The sequence below is a fragment of the Tarenaya hassleriana genome, unplaced genomic scaffold, assembly GCF_000463585.1.
Source record: "Tarenaya hassleriana unplaced genomic scaffold, ASM46358v1 Cleome27, whole genome shotgun sequence".
NCBI classification, from domain to species: domain Eukaryota; kingdom Viridiplantae; phylum Streptophyta; class Magnoliopsida; order Brassicales; family Cleomaceae; genus Tarenaya; species Tarenaya hassleriana.
In genome coordinates, this window is record NW_010965946.1 from 1,272,707 (window position 1) to 1,290,333 (window position 17,627).

At 38.6% G+C, this 17,627-nt stretch overlaps 2 protein-coding genes across 6 annotated transcripts; both read right to left on the reverse strand.

Annotated features, from left to right (window-relative positions):
- Window positions 1-1,290: 1,290 nt before the first annotated feature.
- On the reverse strand, window positions 1,291-7,556 carry LOC104817338 (protein SUPPRESSOR OF PHYA-105 1-like). 5 transcript variants are annotated; one of them, XR_772509.1, is made up of 10 exons: window positions 7,271-7,556; window positions 5,411-7,040; window positions 4,816-4,973; window positions 3,658-4,474; window positions 3,315-3,461; window positions 2,697-3,014; window positions 2,551-2,610; window positions 1,767-2,398; window positions 1,623-1,667; window positions 1,291-1,323 (listed from the first exon to the last, which is right to left on the reverse strand). XR_772509.1 is itself a non-coding variant. In XM_010546493.1 (8 exons), exons 2-8 carry the CDS (start codon window positions 6,884-6,886, stop codon window positions 2,207-2,209), a joined length of 3,168 nt encoding a protein of 1,055 aa, XP_010544795.1. In that variant the 5' UTR covers window positions 6,887-7,040; window positions 7,271-7,556; the 3' UTR covers window positions 1,674-2,206. The 5 variants fall into 5 exon arrangements, 1 of the variants encoding a protein (XP_010544795.1); XR_772511.2 differs by having other exon boundaries at window positions 1,300-1,323; window positions 1,791-2,398; XR_772510.2 differs by lacking the exon at window positions 1,291-1,323 and having other exon boundaries at window positions 1,452-1,667; window positions 1,791-2,398.
- Window positions 7,557-8,392: 836 nt separating this feature from the next.
- Window positions 8,393-11,096, reverse strand: LOC104817339 (mitochondrial adenine nucleotide transporter ADNT1-like). Its single transcript, XM_010546494.2, has 8 exons — window positions 10,653-11,096; window positions 10,378-10,426; window positions 10,127-10,290; window positions 9,811-9,848; window positions 9,473-9,585; window positions 9,172-9,285; window positions 8,730-9,074; window positions 8,393-8,614 (listed from the first exon to the last, which is right to left on the reverse strand). The coding sequence occupies exons 1-8, from the start codon at window positions 10,808-10,810 to the stop codon at window positions 8,531-8,533; spliced, it is 1,065 nt and encodes a 354-aa protein (XP_010544796.1). The 5' UTR covers window positions 10,811-11,096; the 3' UTR covers window positions 8,393-8,530.
- Between the last annotated feature and the right edge of the window lie 6,531 nt (window positions 11,097-17,627).

Here is a 17,627-nt window from a genome sequence, read left to right on the forward strand (position 1 = left end):
CAACTGCTGCTAACGTGCGCCTAGTGTGTTGATCACCGTTAAGCTCCGTTACAAAAGTCCGTCAAGTGATTTGGGCCTCTAATTTCGGCCCATTTAGATTGTCATTGACGGCCCATTTGGGTTACGTGTATGTTGCATGTTTTAACGTTCCCAAAAAAAAATAATCACGTAACCTAGTATGCGTTGATAAAGTGGTTCCCAGTGGTTAATCGTGCAGTCCACCCAAACAAGATCGTCCCCTCACCATTATTACATTAAGGACTTGGACAAAGTAAAAAGGTACGACGGCTTCAACTAAGAGACATGAACGTGAACGGACATTGGTTATTAGCAAAATCTGACCAGAGCCCATGACACAGCTATCCAACAGGAGGCGTAAATCGGACCGATCATCAACGTTCGGGGACAGTGCCAGATCATGTGGATGGTGCGTAGTAATATTAAGTGTCGACAGTTCCATAAGTTTAGGTAACATGACCCATCCTGGGTAGCTCAACTGGTGAAACGGGGGTGCAAATCACTTGTCCTGCCCCAAGTTCGAGTCCCAGGGTGGGGAGGAGAGCGAATATTTCAAAGCACATGGCTTGCTCCCGGTCCGGAGATTAGTTTGGACTTCGGCCCAGGACGCTCCGTTATAAAAAAAAAAGGTTTAGGTAACATTTCGTAGTTTTGGAAGCCTCGACTCAATTGGTTGGGAACCCAAGTCCATTGTGGATTCCATTCAACCTTGATGAATTTTTTCTAAACCTTTAAATCTCGGTTGGTTTACCTATTTCACCTAGTTTGCAACCTATTTACGTGGGATCGGTGGATAATTTACTCCGCAACCGAAGATCGTGGTGGTTCTCTCCGTTATTTAAAAAAAAAAGCATTTAGTAGTTTTCGATCAATCAGTGAATGAGTTCAAACAACAGGTAATAATACAAAAGAAACATTGAACACTCATATCATACACACGCATATATAAGGTTTTTATATCATGATTATGGAAAGGCTAGTATTCGTCGGGCCAAAGGAAGGTTTCGATGGCAAACTTGCGTTTGTGGGGGAGATCGCCGATGAAGAAGAGTCCGTATTGGCGGAGGAGCAAATCGAGTTTCCAGGCTGGCATTGAGTCGTAGTCAGCCTTCTTGAAACGTGGGTAATGGAGTGGCATCCGGAAATAACGGTCGCTGTCCCTTTGTCCGTAGCCACTGGCCACAGATCTCTGCTTCTCGTCCCTCGCTGGGCCGATGGCCACCTCTTCTTTGTCTCTCCCTGATAAGCTCATTCTCTTCTCTTTGGTTGTTATTCTCTCTTCTTTGTGTTTTGTTAGCATTTGCCCTGTTTTTTTTTTTTTTTTTTTTTTTTTTTTTTTAAAAAGAACCCTTTTAAGGTGGAAGAATATGCCGTGGTGATGAGAGAATACAAGTTGACGTTTATGTTCTTTTCTCGTCACGACAAACGGCAAACGAAACAAAAACCAAAAGAAGAGCCCCGTCAAACTCGATCGAGTCAACTGTTTTCTACTGAATTTAATTAGTATATTTGTTGGATGATGTTAAATAAATACTAACCAAATGTTATATTCTTACTAACCATTTTCAATTAGAAAAAAAAAAAAAGATAAGGATATATGTTACTTTGCAACAAAGACATCCTCGGATCACAGATGAATGTTTATATGCCTGAAAGAGGAAAAAAAAAATTTATATATCATCTGAGAAATCATATGAATTCTTATCTTAGTATAAGTTATCTGATGGTGAATTTCTCAAAATACTTACATGGAGCGTGCAAACTTTATATACCTTAAATACAAATCCGTGCTTCATATGAGAGTTGCCTCTTCCACCTAAGCTTCCAGAGAATCTAACTCACTGAATGACACAGGAAGAATACTAATCCAATAGAAGGGAATCATAAAAAACAACGCCGAGGAAATGCTTCATCTCCAGTTCACTCTCTCGATCGTTCACAGAGATGCAGTGTGGTAATGGCAAATCACTGCCCAAGTACGGATGCTGGTTCAGACCAGCTGCCCCAAGCCTTCGACCGAGACAGGTGTCAATGTCTCTCACTGTTAGGACAAGGTGACAGGTGATAACGTCGTAACAGAAAACACGGACAGGTCCGCAATTCTCGATGGCCCTTTCCCATCTTCCGAAACCCAGGGAGCATGATTTTTTTTTTATGAGCAGAGAAGCAGCAAAGACAAGGGCTCTTGTCAAACCAGTTTCAGTAGTTTCATGCTTCCAGTGGAGTTGGCAGCTACTAACATGTTTGACTTTCTTCTCCAACAGACACTCGACACAAACTGGCCATTGTCATGACAGAACTCGTTTCCAGAAAGAGGGTCGACCAATCCAAACTTGTACGAAGTTATTGGCATTGGTAAAGACCTATAATAACTATATACCTGCGGGAAGTAAATGTGAGTGAAGAGGGTTAGGACTAAAATGTGCATAAATCTACTCAGTGCCAATAAGAAGAACTGAAACCAGCTGAAAGGACAAGCTCATCCAACACAAAAGAAAAATGCTGAAGTACAATTGTGATGGCATATATTACCTCATTGGTCTCTGAACCGCAGGCTATGTATCCATCCAAAACAGACAATCCGACAAAGTTCTGCGCAGGTGAAGATTAGACATCAGAACTGACAAAAGGCACGGATGAAAGGAAAATCAACAGATATCTAATAGTTTGCAAGCAACCTTCTGATTCGTGTGTCCTTTGAATGTCAGTGAACAGGCACCAGAGGATAAACCGGATGAGTTTGTCTTGTTAAGATTCCATAGCTTGACAGAGCTATCCGTGGATGCAGAAACGACGGTATCTGAATCCATAAATTTGACATAGCTAACAGCTTTCTCATGGCCAGCTAATGTGCACCAAGGTGTTTTGACATGCCGGAGATCATAGCAATACACCTTGTAATCTGCTGATCCAAACGTCAGCAAGTGATTGGAGAAAGCAGAGAATTGAACGCAACAAACATTTGCAGGGCTCCAGATTGTGCCAACCGACCGTTTCTGCAAACCATCAGGGAAGAAAATTAGTTCTGAAATAATCACTTAGAAAACAGTACCTCGAAGCCAAAGATCATACTATCTGCAGATGAAACTGATTTATCTTGGGGTACAAACAGATTCATTAGAAGAGGGGAAAAACTGTTCGATAATAGAGTTATAGTACGCAGTCCTAGATCGAAAAAACAAATCCCAGAGTTTGACAATACAAGCCCTTGAGAAACACCCCTCTAAGATTTTTCTGCGTTCACGAGTTTTAAATGACTTTTACTTCCATTAAGAGGATAAGGAAAAGAACCATACATCATTGATGCTCCAAAGCTTCACGGAACAGTCATCACTTCCGCTGACAAACTTTGTCGGGTCAGATGGAGAAAAATCAACTGACCAGGCTCTCCTCTGATGCTCCGTGTACTGAGAAAACCCTTGTCCAGTCCCAGCATCCCAAATCTGTATTCATCCAGCACCATAATGTAAGAACATGTGAAGTAGAAACAATAGCCTGTCTACTTGGACACTTAAGCGGCCCTAGCTACTCTGTAAGCATTTCATGGGAAGAAGCATGAGAGGCTGGTCCTAATAGCCCCCTTGTATAATAGAAAATGTAAATCAGGAAATTAGAGAACATAATGATTTTCATACGCACCTGAACCACACCATCATAGTCGGTTGAGGCCAAGTAGTTTTTTATGTAACTATTCCAGGAAACACAGCTTAATTTTGATTTGTTGCACATCTCTACTAGCGGGTAATGGACAGTCACAGGGTCACTCATGAATGCACCGACGTCAAAAATCTTGATTCTCTTTGATATACCAGCAGCTGCTATGTGTTCCTCATCAGGGTCAAAACTCATAGAGCAGATTACATTTGCAGAGTTCAAAAGGTCCCCACTCCTTATGGTGCCACATGTTTCAAACTTACTATACCGAGCGAACTTGCACAAACCCTCGAAAAACACTTCAAGTTGATCTGATGTTTTCCCTTTCGTTTTCAAATCTTGATTCTCATACTGGATATCAGAACACCTGTCTCTGTCCTTCAGTAGGCTTTTGTCAGAGCAGGAACTAGTAGCGGAACCTGGCAAGTTCATTTGGGACCTCATAAAGAAATATGCATCTTCAAGCTGATGGATATTACTCATCAGCCTTTCTGTATTTTCATTAGGCACAAAAGAGGTACTCAATTGAGAGGTACAACTTGAACTTGTGGGACATGACTGCAGTCTTCTTTCATTAGACCCCTGAAATTTGGGCAGTGATGTCTTGGAAGAGTACCTTCTTTCTGCCTCTTTAATGTCTTCCTCTAAAGTCTGGATGTCTTGCAAAAGCTTAGATTCATCTTTCTGCTTCTGCTCTTTCAGTGAGGTCAAAAAGTGAAGCAACAACTCAGACACCTCATCATAAGCGGCAGTGGGTATTGCACAGTCATCTTCACATATCAACTCAGAATGCAGTATTTCTCTGTTTCAGAAAAGGGAAGAGCAAATGGAGAACATAAATACACGTGGTTGCATACAAAATTACCTTCGTGATTATGAGGAAAAGCAGTTGTATCAAAAACGGGAAATACATAAATGAAACCTAGCAGATGATTACTATAGCTAATTAAAAATATTATTTCCAAAAGTTAACATGCTTCTCTGTGCGCCACCATCAGATTTTCCTTTTTTGAAAAAAAATACATCTCAACTCTTAAATGAAACCCCATTGGCCAACCACCCAAAAAAAAAAAATTATTTGCAGACACTATCACTTGTATCGTGGCCACAAAGCAACCAAGTCAAACCCACAGACAACAATACCTAGCTGTTGGTCGAGAGGACGGTTCCGGATGTAGAAGCCAAAGACAAAATCCAGCTTCTTTCGGGTTTTTTGAAAGAAATCTTGGCGGTAGAATCCGATGGCGTAAATCTGACATCACGGCAGAATGAATCTCACTTGACTCGCAATCGCATAGCAACTGAAATAACCACAACCAATCTAGAGAGATCAGCACACTCTCATTCACAAGAACAGATGAAACGAGTAAACAGAAAAAGTGATAAAGATGACTATGGATTAATGTCAACCTACAAGATTGTAAGTGTTCAAAAGGTCATGCCTTGTTAATCATTCTCATTAACGGGTACAAGAGAGCTAAAAGGTTTACTTAAAAGTCACAAAACTGTAAAAAGAAAAAAAGGGAGAAGCAAACTTCACTAAAGTACAACCATTCAAAACAAAATATTCAAGCTGTTGATCGAAACCTAATGCTCAAACTGGCAAAGAATATAAACGGATTGTGTGGATGTCCAATGAAAGAAAATAGACATCCCTACCTGGATATAAGAATATTATAGTCAGAGAGACAGTAGACCCGAAAGCTTATCATAAGTATATACTAGTAGAGATTCTCACCTCAAACAGAAGAACACCAAGAGCATATATGTTTGATTTAAGTCTGCTATCATCCCCATTTAACTCCTCAGGACAAGTATACCACTGCTCTTCTAGACAGACAGCTGCGGGCACAGACTGTTTTCTGATCAAGGAAGATATGCCTGAATGGTTGGAATGATTTTGATATGGGAGATCGTTACAGTCTATATTCTGAGTATCAATCGTGTTTAAATCGATCAAAGGGCTTGTCCTTTTTTCAGGTCGCCAAGCTGATGCGAACTGCAAGCGACTACCTGGAGAATGCTCATGGACATCCATTTTTCTTTGCTTCAAATCCCTTGCTGGAATAGATGTTTCTAGAGCCAAGAGCCTCTTCCTACTCACATCTTCATTGGCATCAGAGTCCAATTTTTTCTTGGCAAAAGAACCCATGTACCCCAGCTTATCAGATGGAGAAACAGTGAAAAAAGATGGCCTTAAGTTCTGCAAGAAGAATCCTTGCGAGTGGGCTGTGTCAACCAGCTCAACAACCTGCCTAAATAAAAGAAGGCTCTGAACTTTGTTTCTTTTAGGACAATCTGAGCTAATATATTCCCTCAAAATGATTCCACGGGGAGAGGATTTAGGGTAATCCCCATCTACATCATATAATATAGACAGGTTGTTTTGGGCACTTGATTTCACATTTAATGCATTGTGAATATTTGGTGGCTTGATATCCACTCTTTCTCCCTTGCATCCTCCAATGTCTTGATCCCCACCAAAATCAGGGTGACTTTCATGGTTTTTGCCAACTATCATCTTCCCCTTCATAGCCCTTTTAAGAATTAATTGAGAAAAACTCGAAGAACCTAGGTTCGTTTTAAGTTGGGCACTCCCATTGGTCAATGCAGGAGCATTCATGATATTCTTGTCACCACCAGCCGCTCTTAAACGTCCAGAAACAGCACTGAGAGACTGATCACTCAGCTTGCTCATAAAAGGTTTCAGATTCTGTCTTTCAGAAGGAGCCCCAGCAAGCTGCTGCCTGATTTTAGATAACATTTGATCCATGTCCTGAGGCTGAGAATCAAGGTCCCCGTCTGGAGTCCGGAAACCAGACCCGTTGGCCAAACGGTAGAGATGCTCAAACTTTCCAGCCTTAGAATTGCCCGTATTACTCCCTAGAGCCAAACCTGGATTCTGATAATTCCCTACTGTCAACTCTTCAACAGAAACTCTCGTGGTGGCATCCTCGACAAAATAATGGCTGCTAAGTGGCGGCCCGGATCCATTGAGAGAACCCACAGACCTGGTCAAGTCCTTGCACTCAGAAGCATCTATTATACTCTTGTGGAGTGAACTCCCCGGGCAATCACTCTGCAAAGGATCGTTCACGGTTTGCAATTCCGTTGTTGTAACAACGTGACTATCCAGCTTACATGGAACATTATCCTCTCGGCCTTTCAGTTGAACGTCGCTACTCGCAATATTTTCTTGCCCAACTCCTTCCATATCAGACAAGCTTTCATAGCATCAAAGCAGATAATTTGCAGCCTCCATGCCTTATTAGTTTCGGGGAAAGCAACAAAGCATCGAAATCCTACGGACTCGTACAAAACCCGGCCTCAAAGCTCAATTCTCCGGCAGGCATGCATGAACCAAAACCCTAAAAATATCACAAAACATCGGAAAACGTGAACCCATAAAGCCCTAATCGATCCCACGCAGTAAAGTTCATCAAAACCAAACATATCCACAGCAATATGCGTAATCTGATTAACACGAACATAAAAGCCACCAGAAAACAAAGGTTCACGTGAAATTCCAGCAACAACAAAAAAAAAACGAATCATGAGAATAATAAGGTGAAAACCTAAACAACATCAGATCGCATACCAGATTCCGGAAACGGAGAAAAAACTAGCAGATCATGAAGAGAAACTCGTAGCAAAAGCGAGCGTGAACCCAAACGGTGAGGCTTGTGGATAAGCAGACGGAGCTTGAGAGAATTCCAAATTCGTTCAAGGAACCCCACAGTGGAGAGAGAGAGGAAGGAGAAGAAGAGGCTACAAAATTGCCAAAATGGGGAAAATATCTTTGTCGAAACACAAAGATCGACCGAACAAGCCTATCATCGCAGTAGAAAGCGTATCATCCATCCTTCTTCACCCTCCGATTCTCTTTTTTATTTTTAACTTCGTTTTAATAATTCGATAATTACCAAAATTCTCGAGCGGCCTTTTATTCTGGCGCACAAATTTTTGAACATTATTTTATTTAATTAATTTATTATATTATTTTATGGAAGAGAAAAAGGAATTTTTTTAGTGCCACTTTATTCCAGTCATGACGAACGAAATCAGCCGAACTTGGGTTAATCTCCTTTTTAAAGCAAAAACCAGACCCTTAAGAGGTCCCTACGTATCGACATTTTCCAATCAGCGATGACAGCTGAGAGGACGGGGGCTGTTCTTTGCGTTATTTACATATCTGCCACTCCCGTCCCGTCGTGTCTGTTCTTGCCGGCTCCCGCGGCTACGCTAGCGGTGGCGGCTGCAGGGGCAGGTTCCGTAATTTGAGAAAAACTCAAGGGGCATTATGGGAGTGCATGGGGGATCTTGGGACATTTTGCGGTTGAGGAGGAGAACGAGACACGTCACATCACTTAAGTTAAATCTATTCGCGGGTCACGTGAGATGAGTGGAGATTAACAAGCCACGCCACGATGCAATCAATATAATGTAATAAATGCTTCCGCCACTTAAACTGGGCCTGGACCTTTTATATTGGGCTTTTTTTGTACTGCACAAGCCCACGATTCGGTGCTATCATAAAATAAGCAATAAATGCTTCCGCCACTTAAATTGGGCCTGGACCTTTTATATTGGGCTTTTTACGGCCCAACTAAACCAATCCCGAACTATCTGTCCAAGGATGACGTCATACATAAATGATAGATTGATAAAACTCCATTTGTTTTTATTTCAGTTTTGTTTTATTGGCACCATACATAAATGAGAAGCTAAGAAGCAGAACAACTGTTGATGCGCACACAGCAAAATAAAGTGAAGGGAAGCAACCAAACAAAGGGGGAAAAAAACCCTAATTCGTGATGTGATGATCAGTTCGATGTGAGCCCAAAAATATGAGTGCATGTCAATCCGAGATTCTGAACTCAACTCCGAGAAGGTCCTTCACCTTCTCGTATGTCACGAAGGCAATTGCGATGGACGGGACAACCTGAACATAACCAAACAAAACACGTCAACGGTTGTAACATCTTATCTTATAGGTTAAACAACAAGACCCGACAGGAAAGTTTCAACCAGAGAAAAGGTTAAAGAAGAGACAGAACCTTGACGAAGTTAGGGACCAAACCCTTGTAAAGTGCTCCAACACCCTCATGACGAACAGTTTTCCTAAACGCATCGATCATTCCAGAATATTCGAGGGGAGCTTTCCCTCTCCCATCACCTGTTATAACTGTGGAAGCGTCTTTCCATCCAACCATCTGCATTCTTCTTCGAACAACATCAAGAGGGTATGCAACGGTTTGTCCGATTGTTCCGGCAACGGCTCCGCAAGCAAGCCTTGTGGTCACTGTCAACTCAGAGTTGTCAGCAATCCCAAAAGGTCTTGCTTTAACCAGCCAATCTTTGAGAGATTCGTAGACTGCAAAGTTAAGGCCCACATATGGAATCTGCAAAAAAGCATCTGCAAAAAAGCAGGAATGTTCGAGCATCAGGTATCAAGTTTGACCAAAATTCATATATTCCTTGGCTAGCGATGGAACTTACAACTCCAATAACAGATGGAAGCCAGCCTCTGTACAACGCTCTTGGTCCTTCCTCACGCAGCACAGTTGATAAAGCATGGACCATTCCCCTGTACTGATAAGGAGATTTTTCTGTCTGCACAAAAAAACGATGCAAACGACCGTCATTTAAATTTTAGAGAGAATGTACGAGAAACAAACAAGGAAAACATAATGCATTTTCCAAACAAACAACCCAATAAGAATCACAGCAGAACCTTTACTATGTCAACAAGTAACATATCTTATTTTTATAAGAAGAAATTAGGATCCAAAATTGATACCTGGACAGTAAGCCTCCCGCGCACCATGTCCATAGGGTAAGTAGCAGACATGGCAATTATTCCAGCACAAGCTCCAGCTCCAAGACGTAAAAGAGGTGTAAGCTCAGCTTCATCTGCGCAGACACGAAACAATCGCTACAACAGTTATAGCATTCTTCATCTAGAACAACAAGCACACATTAAAACATAAAATAGCAGCTATATCAGTTCAAGAATTACAAATATGGACTCGACTATATATACGTCATAAGCTCATTTTGTATCACTGCAAAAGTTAGCGTACATCTCTCATTAAACACAAAGAAACTGGTAGTATTTGGTGACATAAGATTACTTACCATTCCCTGTTTGCTGTTGATAGAGGTAGAGTATCCCCCTGTCATTAGAATGCAATGACAAGAATACAGATCAAATGAGAGTTTGAACAAGAATGCTAATGTCTTTTGTATGAAAAGGTCGCGGAATAACAAGACAGACACAAGAGTAGAACAAGAACAGTAGAGATAGTACACTCAATAACAGAAAGAAAAACATTAAGCCAAACCAATACCTAGAGACCACGCTATGCATAGAGAAAAACCTAAATCTGCAGAATAATAATAGGATAGGATAACCCGACAGAAGTGATAACACAGAGAAGGTTATGAAACATACTTTGAAGCCTGCTCATAGCTGAAGAACTTGACTGCTGAGTTTGGAACGATGCGGGCACAGTTAGTACCATTGCCTTTGAACAATCCACGAAAACCTTCGGTTCTCCATATATACTTCAAACCTTGAATTGTTCCATTGTATTTTATACTGTGCGGATTTTGAACCTACAATGCAGGCATCAACTAACAATGAGTCATCTGTCCGCATCGAATACCAATATCACCATAACAACAAACGAAAGTACTACAAACCTGTAGTAAAATCTTCAGTCTCTCTAGAGGAGCCACCGCAGTTCTTGACCTGCTCCACCAAAACCCAGACGGAAAATTTCAACGCACGTATTGACCACGGAAGGAAATCATGAAAGATTAAAAAAAGACCTCCTCTTTCATCTTTGGTTCTCCAAGGAAGAGTACGAAATGCAAATAATATAATTCATTTTCCAATGTCCCGTACGAATCTGATTGATTTAGCCTAAACAGGAGAAACCGAAAAGAAGACGAAGAGAGCCAAAAGAAGAACTCACACTCCACCAGCTACTCCACCGGCGACGAGAGACTTGCAGATGCTAAGAACGGCATAGCTCGGGGCCTTGACTCCCTCCCTCGCCAGCTTCGCCTCCTCCGCCAGATTCACGATCGTCGAAACCGCAGATTCGCTCGTCTTCACATCCTCCGACGCCATCGAATACAACGATAAATAACAAAAACCCAGAACCCAACCGTATCAGAGACCTCTTCGCCCAAACCCTAGGTCGCCGAAACTTTTCAACTCCGGCAGGCCTCAGGTCGGAATCTCTCCGCGATCAAAGGGATCTCCGATCTCCGGCGGAAGATCGAAGGGAAGGAAACAAATCACCGGCAAATTAACCGCACGAAGAGAGGCTGGATTTCCCGGAGTCTCCGATTTCTCGAGAGGTTGGATGTTTGGCTTTACGGGGCTGAAAGGGAGATTTCAACTCTCCAACAGACGGTAACGCCGTTTCCATCGTGTTGCCAATACTACTCGCGGACACGTACGGGACGTACATACTCCCTCTATCTTTCGGCCACGTGTCATAGCATTCTGTTTCTCAACCGTGTGGTTCACTTTATTCTTGCAAAAAACCAAACAAGTTCTGCATATGTGTGCATCATCCGAGCCGTTAATTAGTGATCCAACGGTTCACGTCGGTCTCGGTTCGCGGTTTGATCCACTCCATTCACCAAGACGACCATAAACCGCAGGATAACGGGAACATGAAGGGTTTTAGTAGCAGCTCCGTTAAAAGGGGTTTACACGTCATCATCAGAAAGTTGTAAAGACTAATATAAGACATTCGTTAAAAAATTCAAAAAATAAGAAAATATATGAATATTCAAAAGCAGACCATTTAATTTTTTATCGAGTTATAAAACATAAGTCTTACCAACATATTTATATTCGTTGGAATTGGTATTTTTTTTATTTTTAAAAATAATCATCAAATTGGATCAGTTTGAAGTGTTTAGAATAAAATGATATTTCTTTTATTTTTAAATATGATATTTTTATTCATCGTATTTTTCAACAAAAGCTAGAACCCAACAAGACTTTGAACTGAGCCTATTGGGCTAAAAATCTCTCATCAGGCCTAACATATTACGGGCCATAACATATAGCTCCAACATATTCTTATAAACTACATACAAACATATTACGGTCCATAGTCTATAGGCTCAACACATAATGTGCCATACCTTATAGGCCCAATATATTATGGGCCGTAACCCAAAGGCCCAATATCGTCCTACGAGGATGTCGCGCACAACCTCTCTTACGCTGGTATGACCGCGCGAATGAGTCGGCAAACACGAAGGAGAATGGCCGGAGTCATTATCTCGGTCCACGTACGTCCATCACCACGAATAATTCCATCGGGATTCCATTTCCTCTTCTAATGCCTGGACAGCTATCCAAAATCCAAGCCTTTTTTCCTTACTTTTTGGGGCACTAAAAGGACTCGTCGTTTTCTCCCAATTTTATAAACAGTGACACCATTAATCTCTCACATGAACATGCTGGCTCTACACTCCCACCTTGCAAAGAAAAAAAATCGCAATATGAATCCATTCGGTGGGTCCAGTAATCAGTATCCCATTGCCGCAATAATATCCCCCAAATAAAAACAAGGAATTAGAATGTATAACATAAGTGTAGTGACATATGTATATATCGGGGTTTTAGAGATATTATATTGTAATAACAACACGTGCCGCGTGATGGGGTCAATATTGTAATTGTGTAAAATTCATTTTTGTGGAGCCCATTGATTAAATTTCGGCGCCGGGGAGGAAAGTGGGACGGTAATTTTGATTTAAGAAAAAAGTGGGTGGAAACAGAAGTGCGGAATAGATGAGGGGTCATTTTCGAAAAATCCAAATTCGGATCTGAGAGAGAGAGAGAGGATGGTCTTTGTGGTGAGTTATTGTCGATTGATTAGTGGTAATTGCAGATTAATTAGGATATAAAAAGTTACATAATCTCTTTATTTGAATCTGTTTGTTGTAATTTTTTTTTTCAGCATATGAAATATAAACACGTAAACATCTTCAAAAAAAATAATATATTTTATGGAATAGATTTTTTTTGGAATATAAACACGAAAACAACTTCAGAAAAATTTGGTTGGATGTTGATATAATTATGAATAGTGATAAGATATAAACTTGATGGATTTCATTATGTTTTTTTTATAATCCAAAAATTTATCGAACCTTTGATCCGACTAAATCTTCCAAAGGGTCAGAAAAACCCATGCGAATGTCATTCTCCACGCTTAGGTTTGAATCCAGAGTGAGAGCATGTTTTATATGTTCTCTCATTTATTAGACCACCCACACCCACGCTTTGTTGTTTTATATTGTGAAACTAGAATCGAGAGAAATTTGGGAGAGAATACAGGAAATTTGGAAAAAAAATTTATAATAATGTTTTTTTTTTTGTAAATGATCCGTTTAGGAAAAACTCAAAAGGAATCAACCCCTTTATATTTTATATTCTAATATTCAAAATGAAAAAGAGTCTTATACAACCCAACCCACCAAACCGGACGCTAAATCAGAAATAAATTGAACAGAGATCAGAAAACCAAAACCGATAAAGTATATCACTAAGAATAAAGTGTATTTTAGACACCATCATCATGTATGCTTTAATTAATCTAACTAAAAGATTATACGATACTTTTTCCATATGGCGTAGGAAGAGAATGTTGGTCTAGCAACACTTTATTTTGTCAATGTTAAATCTTTGACGCGTTTTAGATCAAAATCAACGAAATAATTGCAATCGATGTAATTACCAAATATAATTCTAACTAAAACTACTATTTATAATTCGTGGTTTCCCATTTTTAGATGCTTACGGATATAACTTTAACTATGATTCTAAATCTTATTATATTTAAAATTACATGTGTTATATAATTTTTAAAATATTTCCGTAGATAGTTTCTAGATTTATAAGTGTACTGTAGTGTTTTAGTACGTTTAAAAGGAAAAATAATTTCAAGTAAAAGTTTGTAATTAATCATATTAATACGGGTAGATGATTTCTAGACTTTTTTCCTCTCAAATATAAAACAATATTTAACACATTTTAAATTAATAGTAATTCAATGTGATATATTTAGATATGAGTGGTTTCGAAGATGCTCAATACGTGTAATTGTATACACCAATAAATTTTCAAAAACAGTGAAAATGTATTGTGTATCGAATTAAAAAAAAAATCCTATTTAATTAGGCATGTTTTAGATTTTATTGAGAAAAAACTAACTAATAATTGAGTCATATTGTGAATGAGTTCCTCATGTCGAGGAGTTCATACTTTTTTTCGTTAATTGGGAGGTTCATCTGGGCCTTCGGCCCAACCTACATCCCTCTGGGTCCGGAAGCAGCCTTTAGAGTGACCGCCGAGAGGGGCCCTACGAACCACACCCCCTCAGACGATAAATACACCCCTACCTCCCCATCAGCTGGATTCGAACGGTGGACGGGGCCCTTCCTCCCCATTATATTAGTTAGTCGTTATATGTCAAGCGTCGAAGAGAATCAAAGAAGTTTCCAGTTTATATATCACAAAGTGGTTTCCAATCGTCTTCATCGGTTTTTGCCACTAAATGCTTCAAAGATATCTAAACATCTTGAATAGTGAAAAAAAAACTCGCGAATTAACAAATATTTGTTTATTCAATATCGATATAATATATAAGATTCATATTTTTTTTATGATCAATATGAGTAAAAATTGATTAAAAAGTCAAAAAAAGATTTGTCACTACAAACAACAAACTATTTAATTAGATTAGAAACACGTCTTATAATATATATATATATATATATATATATATATATATATATATATATATATATATAACACAAAAAATAATGTGCTTATGAGACGATGACGCCTGGCTTCGATTCTGGTTTTAACTGAGAAAATGGCTTGTAAAAAAGGGGTCCCAGTTAAAATTACTAAATTAGGTCCTTTATCGTGATTTTATAGAAACTTTGGGGTGAATATCGAATAACTACAAAAGAACGAGGACTGAAAAGAAAACCCAAAGAACGCGAGTAGTGGACGTAAATGCGATCCGGAGAATCTTCTCTTACCCACCAATAAGGTTGTGACGTCACCGATTCCATTTCCGAAGGAGAGTCCAAAAGATAGAACTCCAAATCCAAACAATCGGTCGTGTGATATGGTTCCTAAATCTATAATTCCAACCAAAATATCCTAATCTCGTAAAATTAAACAAATTTAGAAAACTGTTATAATTGAAGTCAATCACTGGATTTTGCAATATATAGTGTCATTATACGCATTTCTATGTTATCTCAAAATTTATTATAAAATTAATTTTATATCCTTTTCAGCAATATTTTTAGATAAAGAAAAATGTATTTCGATAGTACTGCCTGTCGACCATCAAATGTTGTCCACCGCTACTCAACAAGAAGAAACAGTAACAGATATATACAGTACCAATATCTATATAGTTAATTCATTAATCCTATGCATATTGGAATATATATTACTAATCTTTCACATACTATGTTGTTGGAGCACATTTTACAAAAAAAAAAAATAATTTGGAAATTGTAATATTTTTCTAAAACGTTGTTATCTAATCTAATGATGGCGACATTATTTTTTTTTAAAAGTGCATAATCAATAATGACTAGGTAATGATCTGCGTACATCGCGCTGAATTTTTTTCGTCGTATTTTTGTTTATCTAATCCGTCACGGTCCGTTACAAACTATTCGATTATTTGATGAAGGAGTTGATTTAGTTTTTTATTTGTGACGAATATTTTGTGAACGATGTAGGATGCTAAAAATTTTCATTTAATTCTTATCATTTTATTTTGTATTAATCATTTAATATCTTCTTATGTAATATATACTAATTTTTTTCCATAGCCAATCAAAATTTAAGAAACTTACATGTAAGATACTTAGGTGTTATATATATCTATACAATATTAAATCATTATATATATCTATATAAATAAGTTGTTATATATAGTAATATTTTGTTCATAATAATTCAATTTACTTTTTTTTCAGTTGAATTGATTTTGAAATATACTTAATGCTTCCAACTATTAATATGTAAAAATTTATTTTTTTTAAAGTCTCATTGTCCTAATACCTTTTTTTATTATAAAAATTTTCCATCCGAATTTGAGATGATTATGTGAAAACTCATCAATAAGATCATATAAATAAGACATTATAACATAATTGGTTAATAAATAGTTTGATTCTATACCCGATGCAATGAGTGTTTTCAAAATATAAGCTAGTAGATTAAGTAGAATCTTTTAATTTTTTCTTGATAACTTGTAGCATGAATTCTTCAGCAAATCATTGAAATGATTATAAATATAGAGCGGGCATTGAAATAATGTGTATATAGTTGAAACCAATGCATGCCTTTATACCTTAGTGACCATGAAAGCCACGAAGAATTTCTAAACCTAAATGAATCAGTGATTAAAAGGCAAAGTGTATTACTCGGACTCGGAGAGGAAAAAAAAACTAAATCCAAGCGTGAGTTATTAAAATAAAAAATTTTAGATTAAATCAATCGAATACGGACCATTTATTAAAAATAAAAATATTATAAATTATTTGGAAAAAATCAAAATAAAATTAATTAATTCAAATGAAATTTAAATCGAGTCGATTTTTTTAAAGATATTTAGATATAGTTTTTTTAAAATAAAAGTTCTAAAATCAAAAGAAACTCAAATAATATAGATATAAATAGATGAATATGTACATGAAAATTGTGACACCCGTATCCTGCTTCCCGTGAACAGGATGCGCCACATGGACTAAAACCGACTAAAATAATACCAAACAAAAATACGGGAATTTTAAAACTTTTTAACCATAATACGCAGCGGCAATACACGCGATCAGTATCACAAAACAACACATGTCCGAATAGTAAACGCTAGGGGTGGGCACGGACGGGTACCCGGACTTTTTAGGGTACCCTTATCTCGATCTCGGTCTCGTCGGGTTTTTGATTAAAATGTCTCGATCTCTATCTCGCGAAACCCGGGTACCCAAGATTCGGGTACCCGAGACACGAGTTCGGATACCCGCGAGACCCGAACCCGAACTCGTGTAAAATTTAAAAAAAAAAAATCTGGTCAAATCTATAAAATTAATACATCAATAACATAAAATCCAACTTCCAAAATGCACCATAGGTTCCACCATAAGTTAAACAGCAGCCAAACATATCCAAAAACATCAAAAAATATAAAATTCATAAGTTCAACAAAGTCCAAATTTTAAATTTATATGTTCAACCACATCCAAACATATCCAATCCAAACACATCCAAACATAACGTTGTCCTCTGTGTTTGAATTGTCTGCCAAAGAAGAAATAATCTGCAAAAAAAAAAACCACAAATAATGTGCTTATGAGACGATGACTTAATCAAACAGCTCAAAATTTGCAGGTTACTGACCCAGCAAAACCACAGTTGCCTCTCTTGTATGAGTGGCATTTCTGGTCTTAGAGAGCTAGAACCCTAAGGATCGGTCTTAGAGAACCAGAACGGACCGACAAAGCCGGAACCTAAGGACCGGTCTTAGAGAGCCAGAACGGACCGACAACGCCGGAATCATGTCGGTGGGTAATAAGTACAACAACAACAAGACCAAGAAACATAAACACAAGATTAAAGGCCTTACAGATGATAGAGACCGAGCAGACGGAGAGAGACCAAGAGGCGAACGATGGCGGAAACAGAGGAGAAGCGAGCCGAATGACGGAGACGAAGAAACGACGGAGCAGAGCCGAACGACGGAGACCGAGTAGAGCCGAACGACAGAGACCGAGCAGACGGAGAGAGACCGAGATGCGAACGATGGCGGAGACAGAGGAGAAGCGAGCCGAACTTAATTGATGATTTTGTCAAAGAGGGGAAGTTTCTAGAAGCCAGAGAACTT

Excerpts from the sequence above, each read along its gene's own strand:
- LOC104817338 (XM_010546493.1), bottom strand. The coding sequence starts at position 6,886 with ATGGAAGGAGTTGGGCAAGAAAATATTGCGAGTAGCGACGTTCAACTG. Across the intron at positions 3,015-3,314 it reads AGCTTTGGAGCATCAATGAT|AAACGGTCGGTTGGCACAAT; the intron begins GTATGGTTCTTT and ends GATGGTTTGCAG. Across the intron at positions 2,611-2,696 it reads AAGGACACACGAATCAGAAG|AACTTTGTCGGATTGTCTGT; the intron begins GTTGCTTGCAAA and ends TCACCTGCGCAG.
- LOC104817339 (XM_010546494.2), bottom strand. The coding sequence starts at position 10,810 with ATGGCGTCGGAGGATGTGAAGACGAGCGAATCTGCGGTTTCGACGATC. Across the intron at positions 10,291-10,377 it reads GACTGAAGATTTTACTACAG|GTTCAAAATCCGCACAGTAT; the intron begins GTTTGTAGTACT and ends CCTGCATTGTAG. Across the intron at positions 8,615-8,729 it reads TGGTCCCTAACTTCGTCAAG|GTTGTCCCGTCCATCGCAAT; the intron begins GTTCTGTCTCTT and ends GGTTATGTTCAG.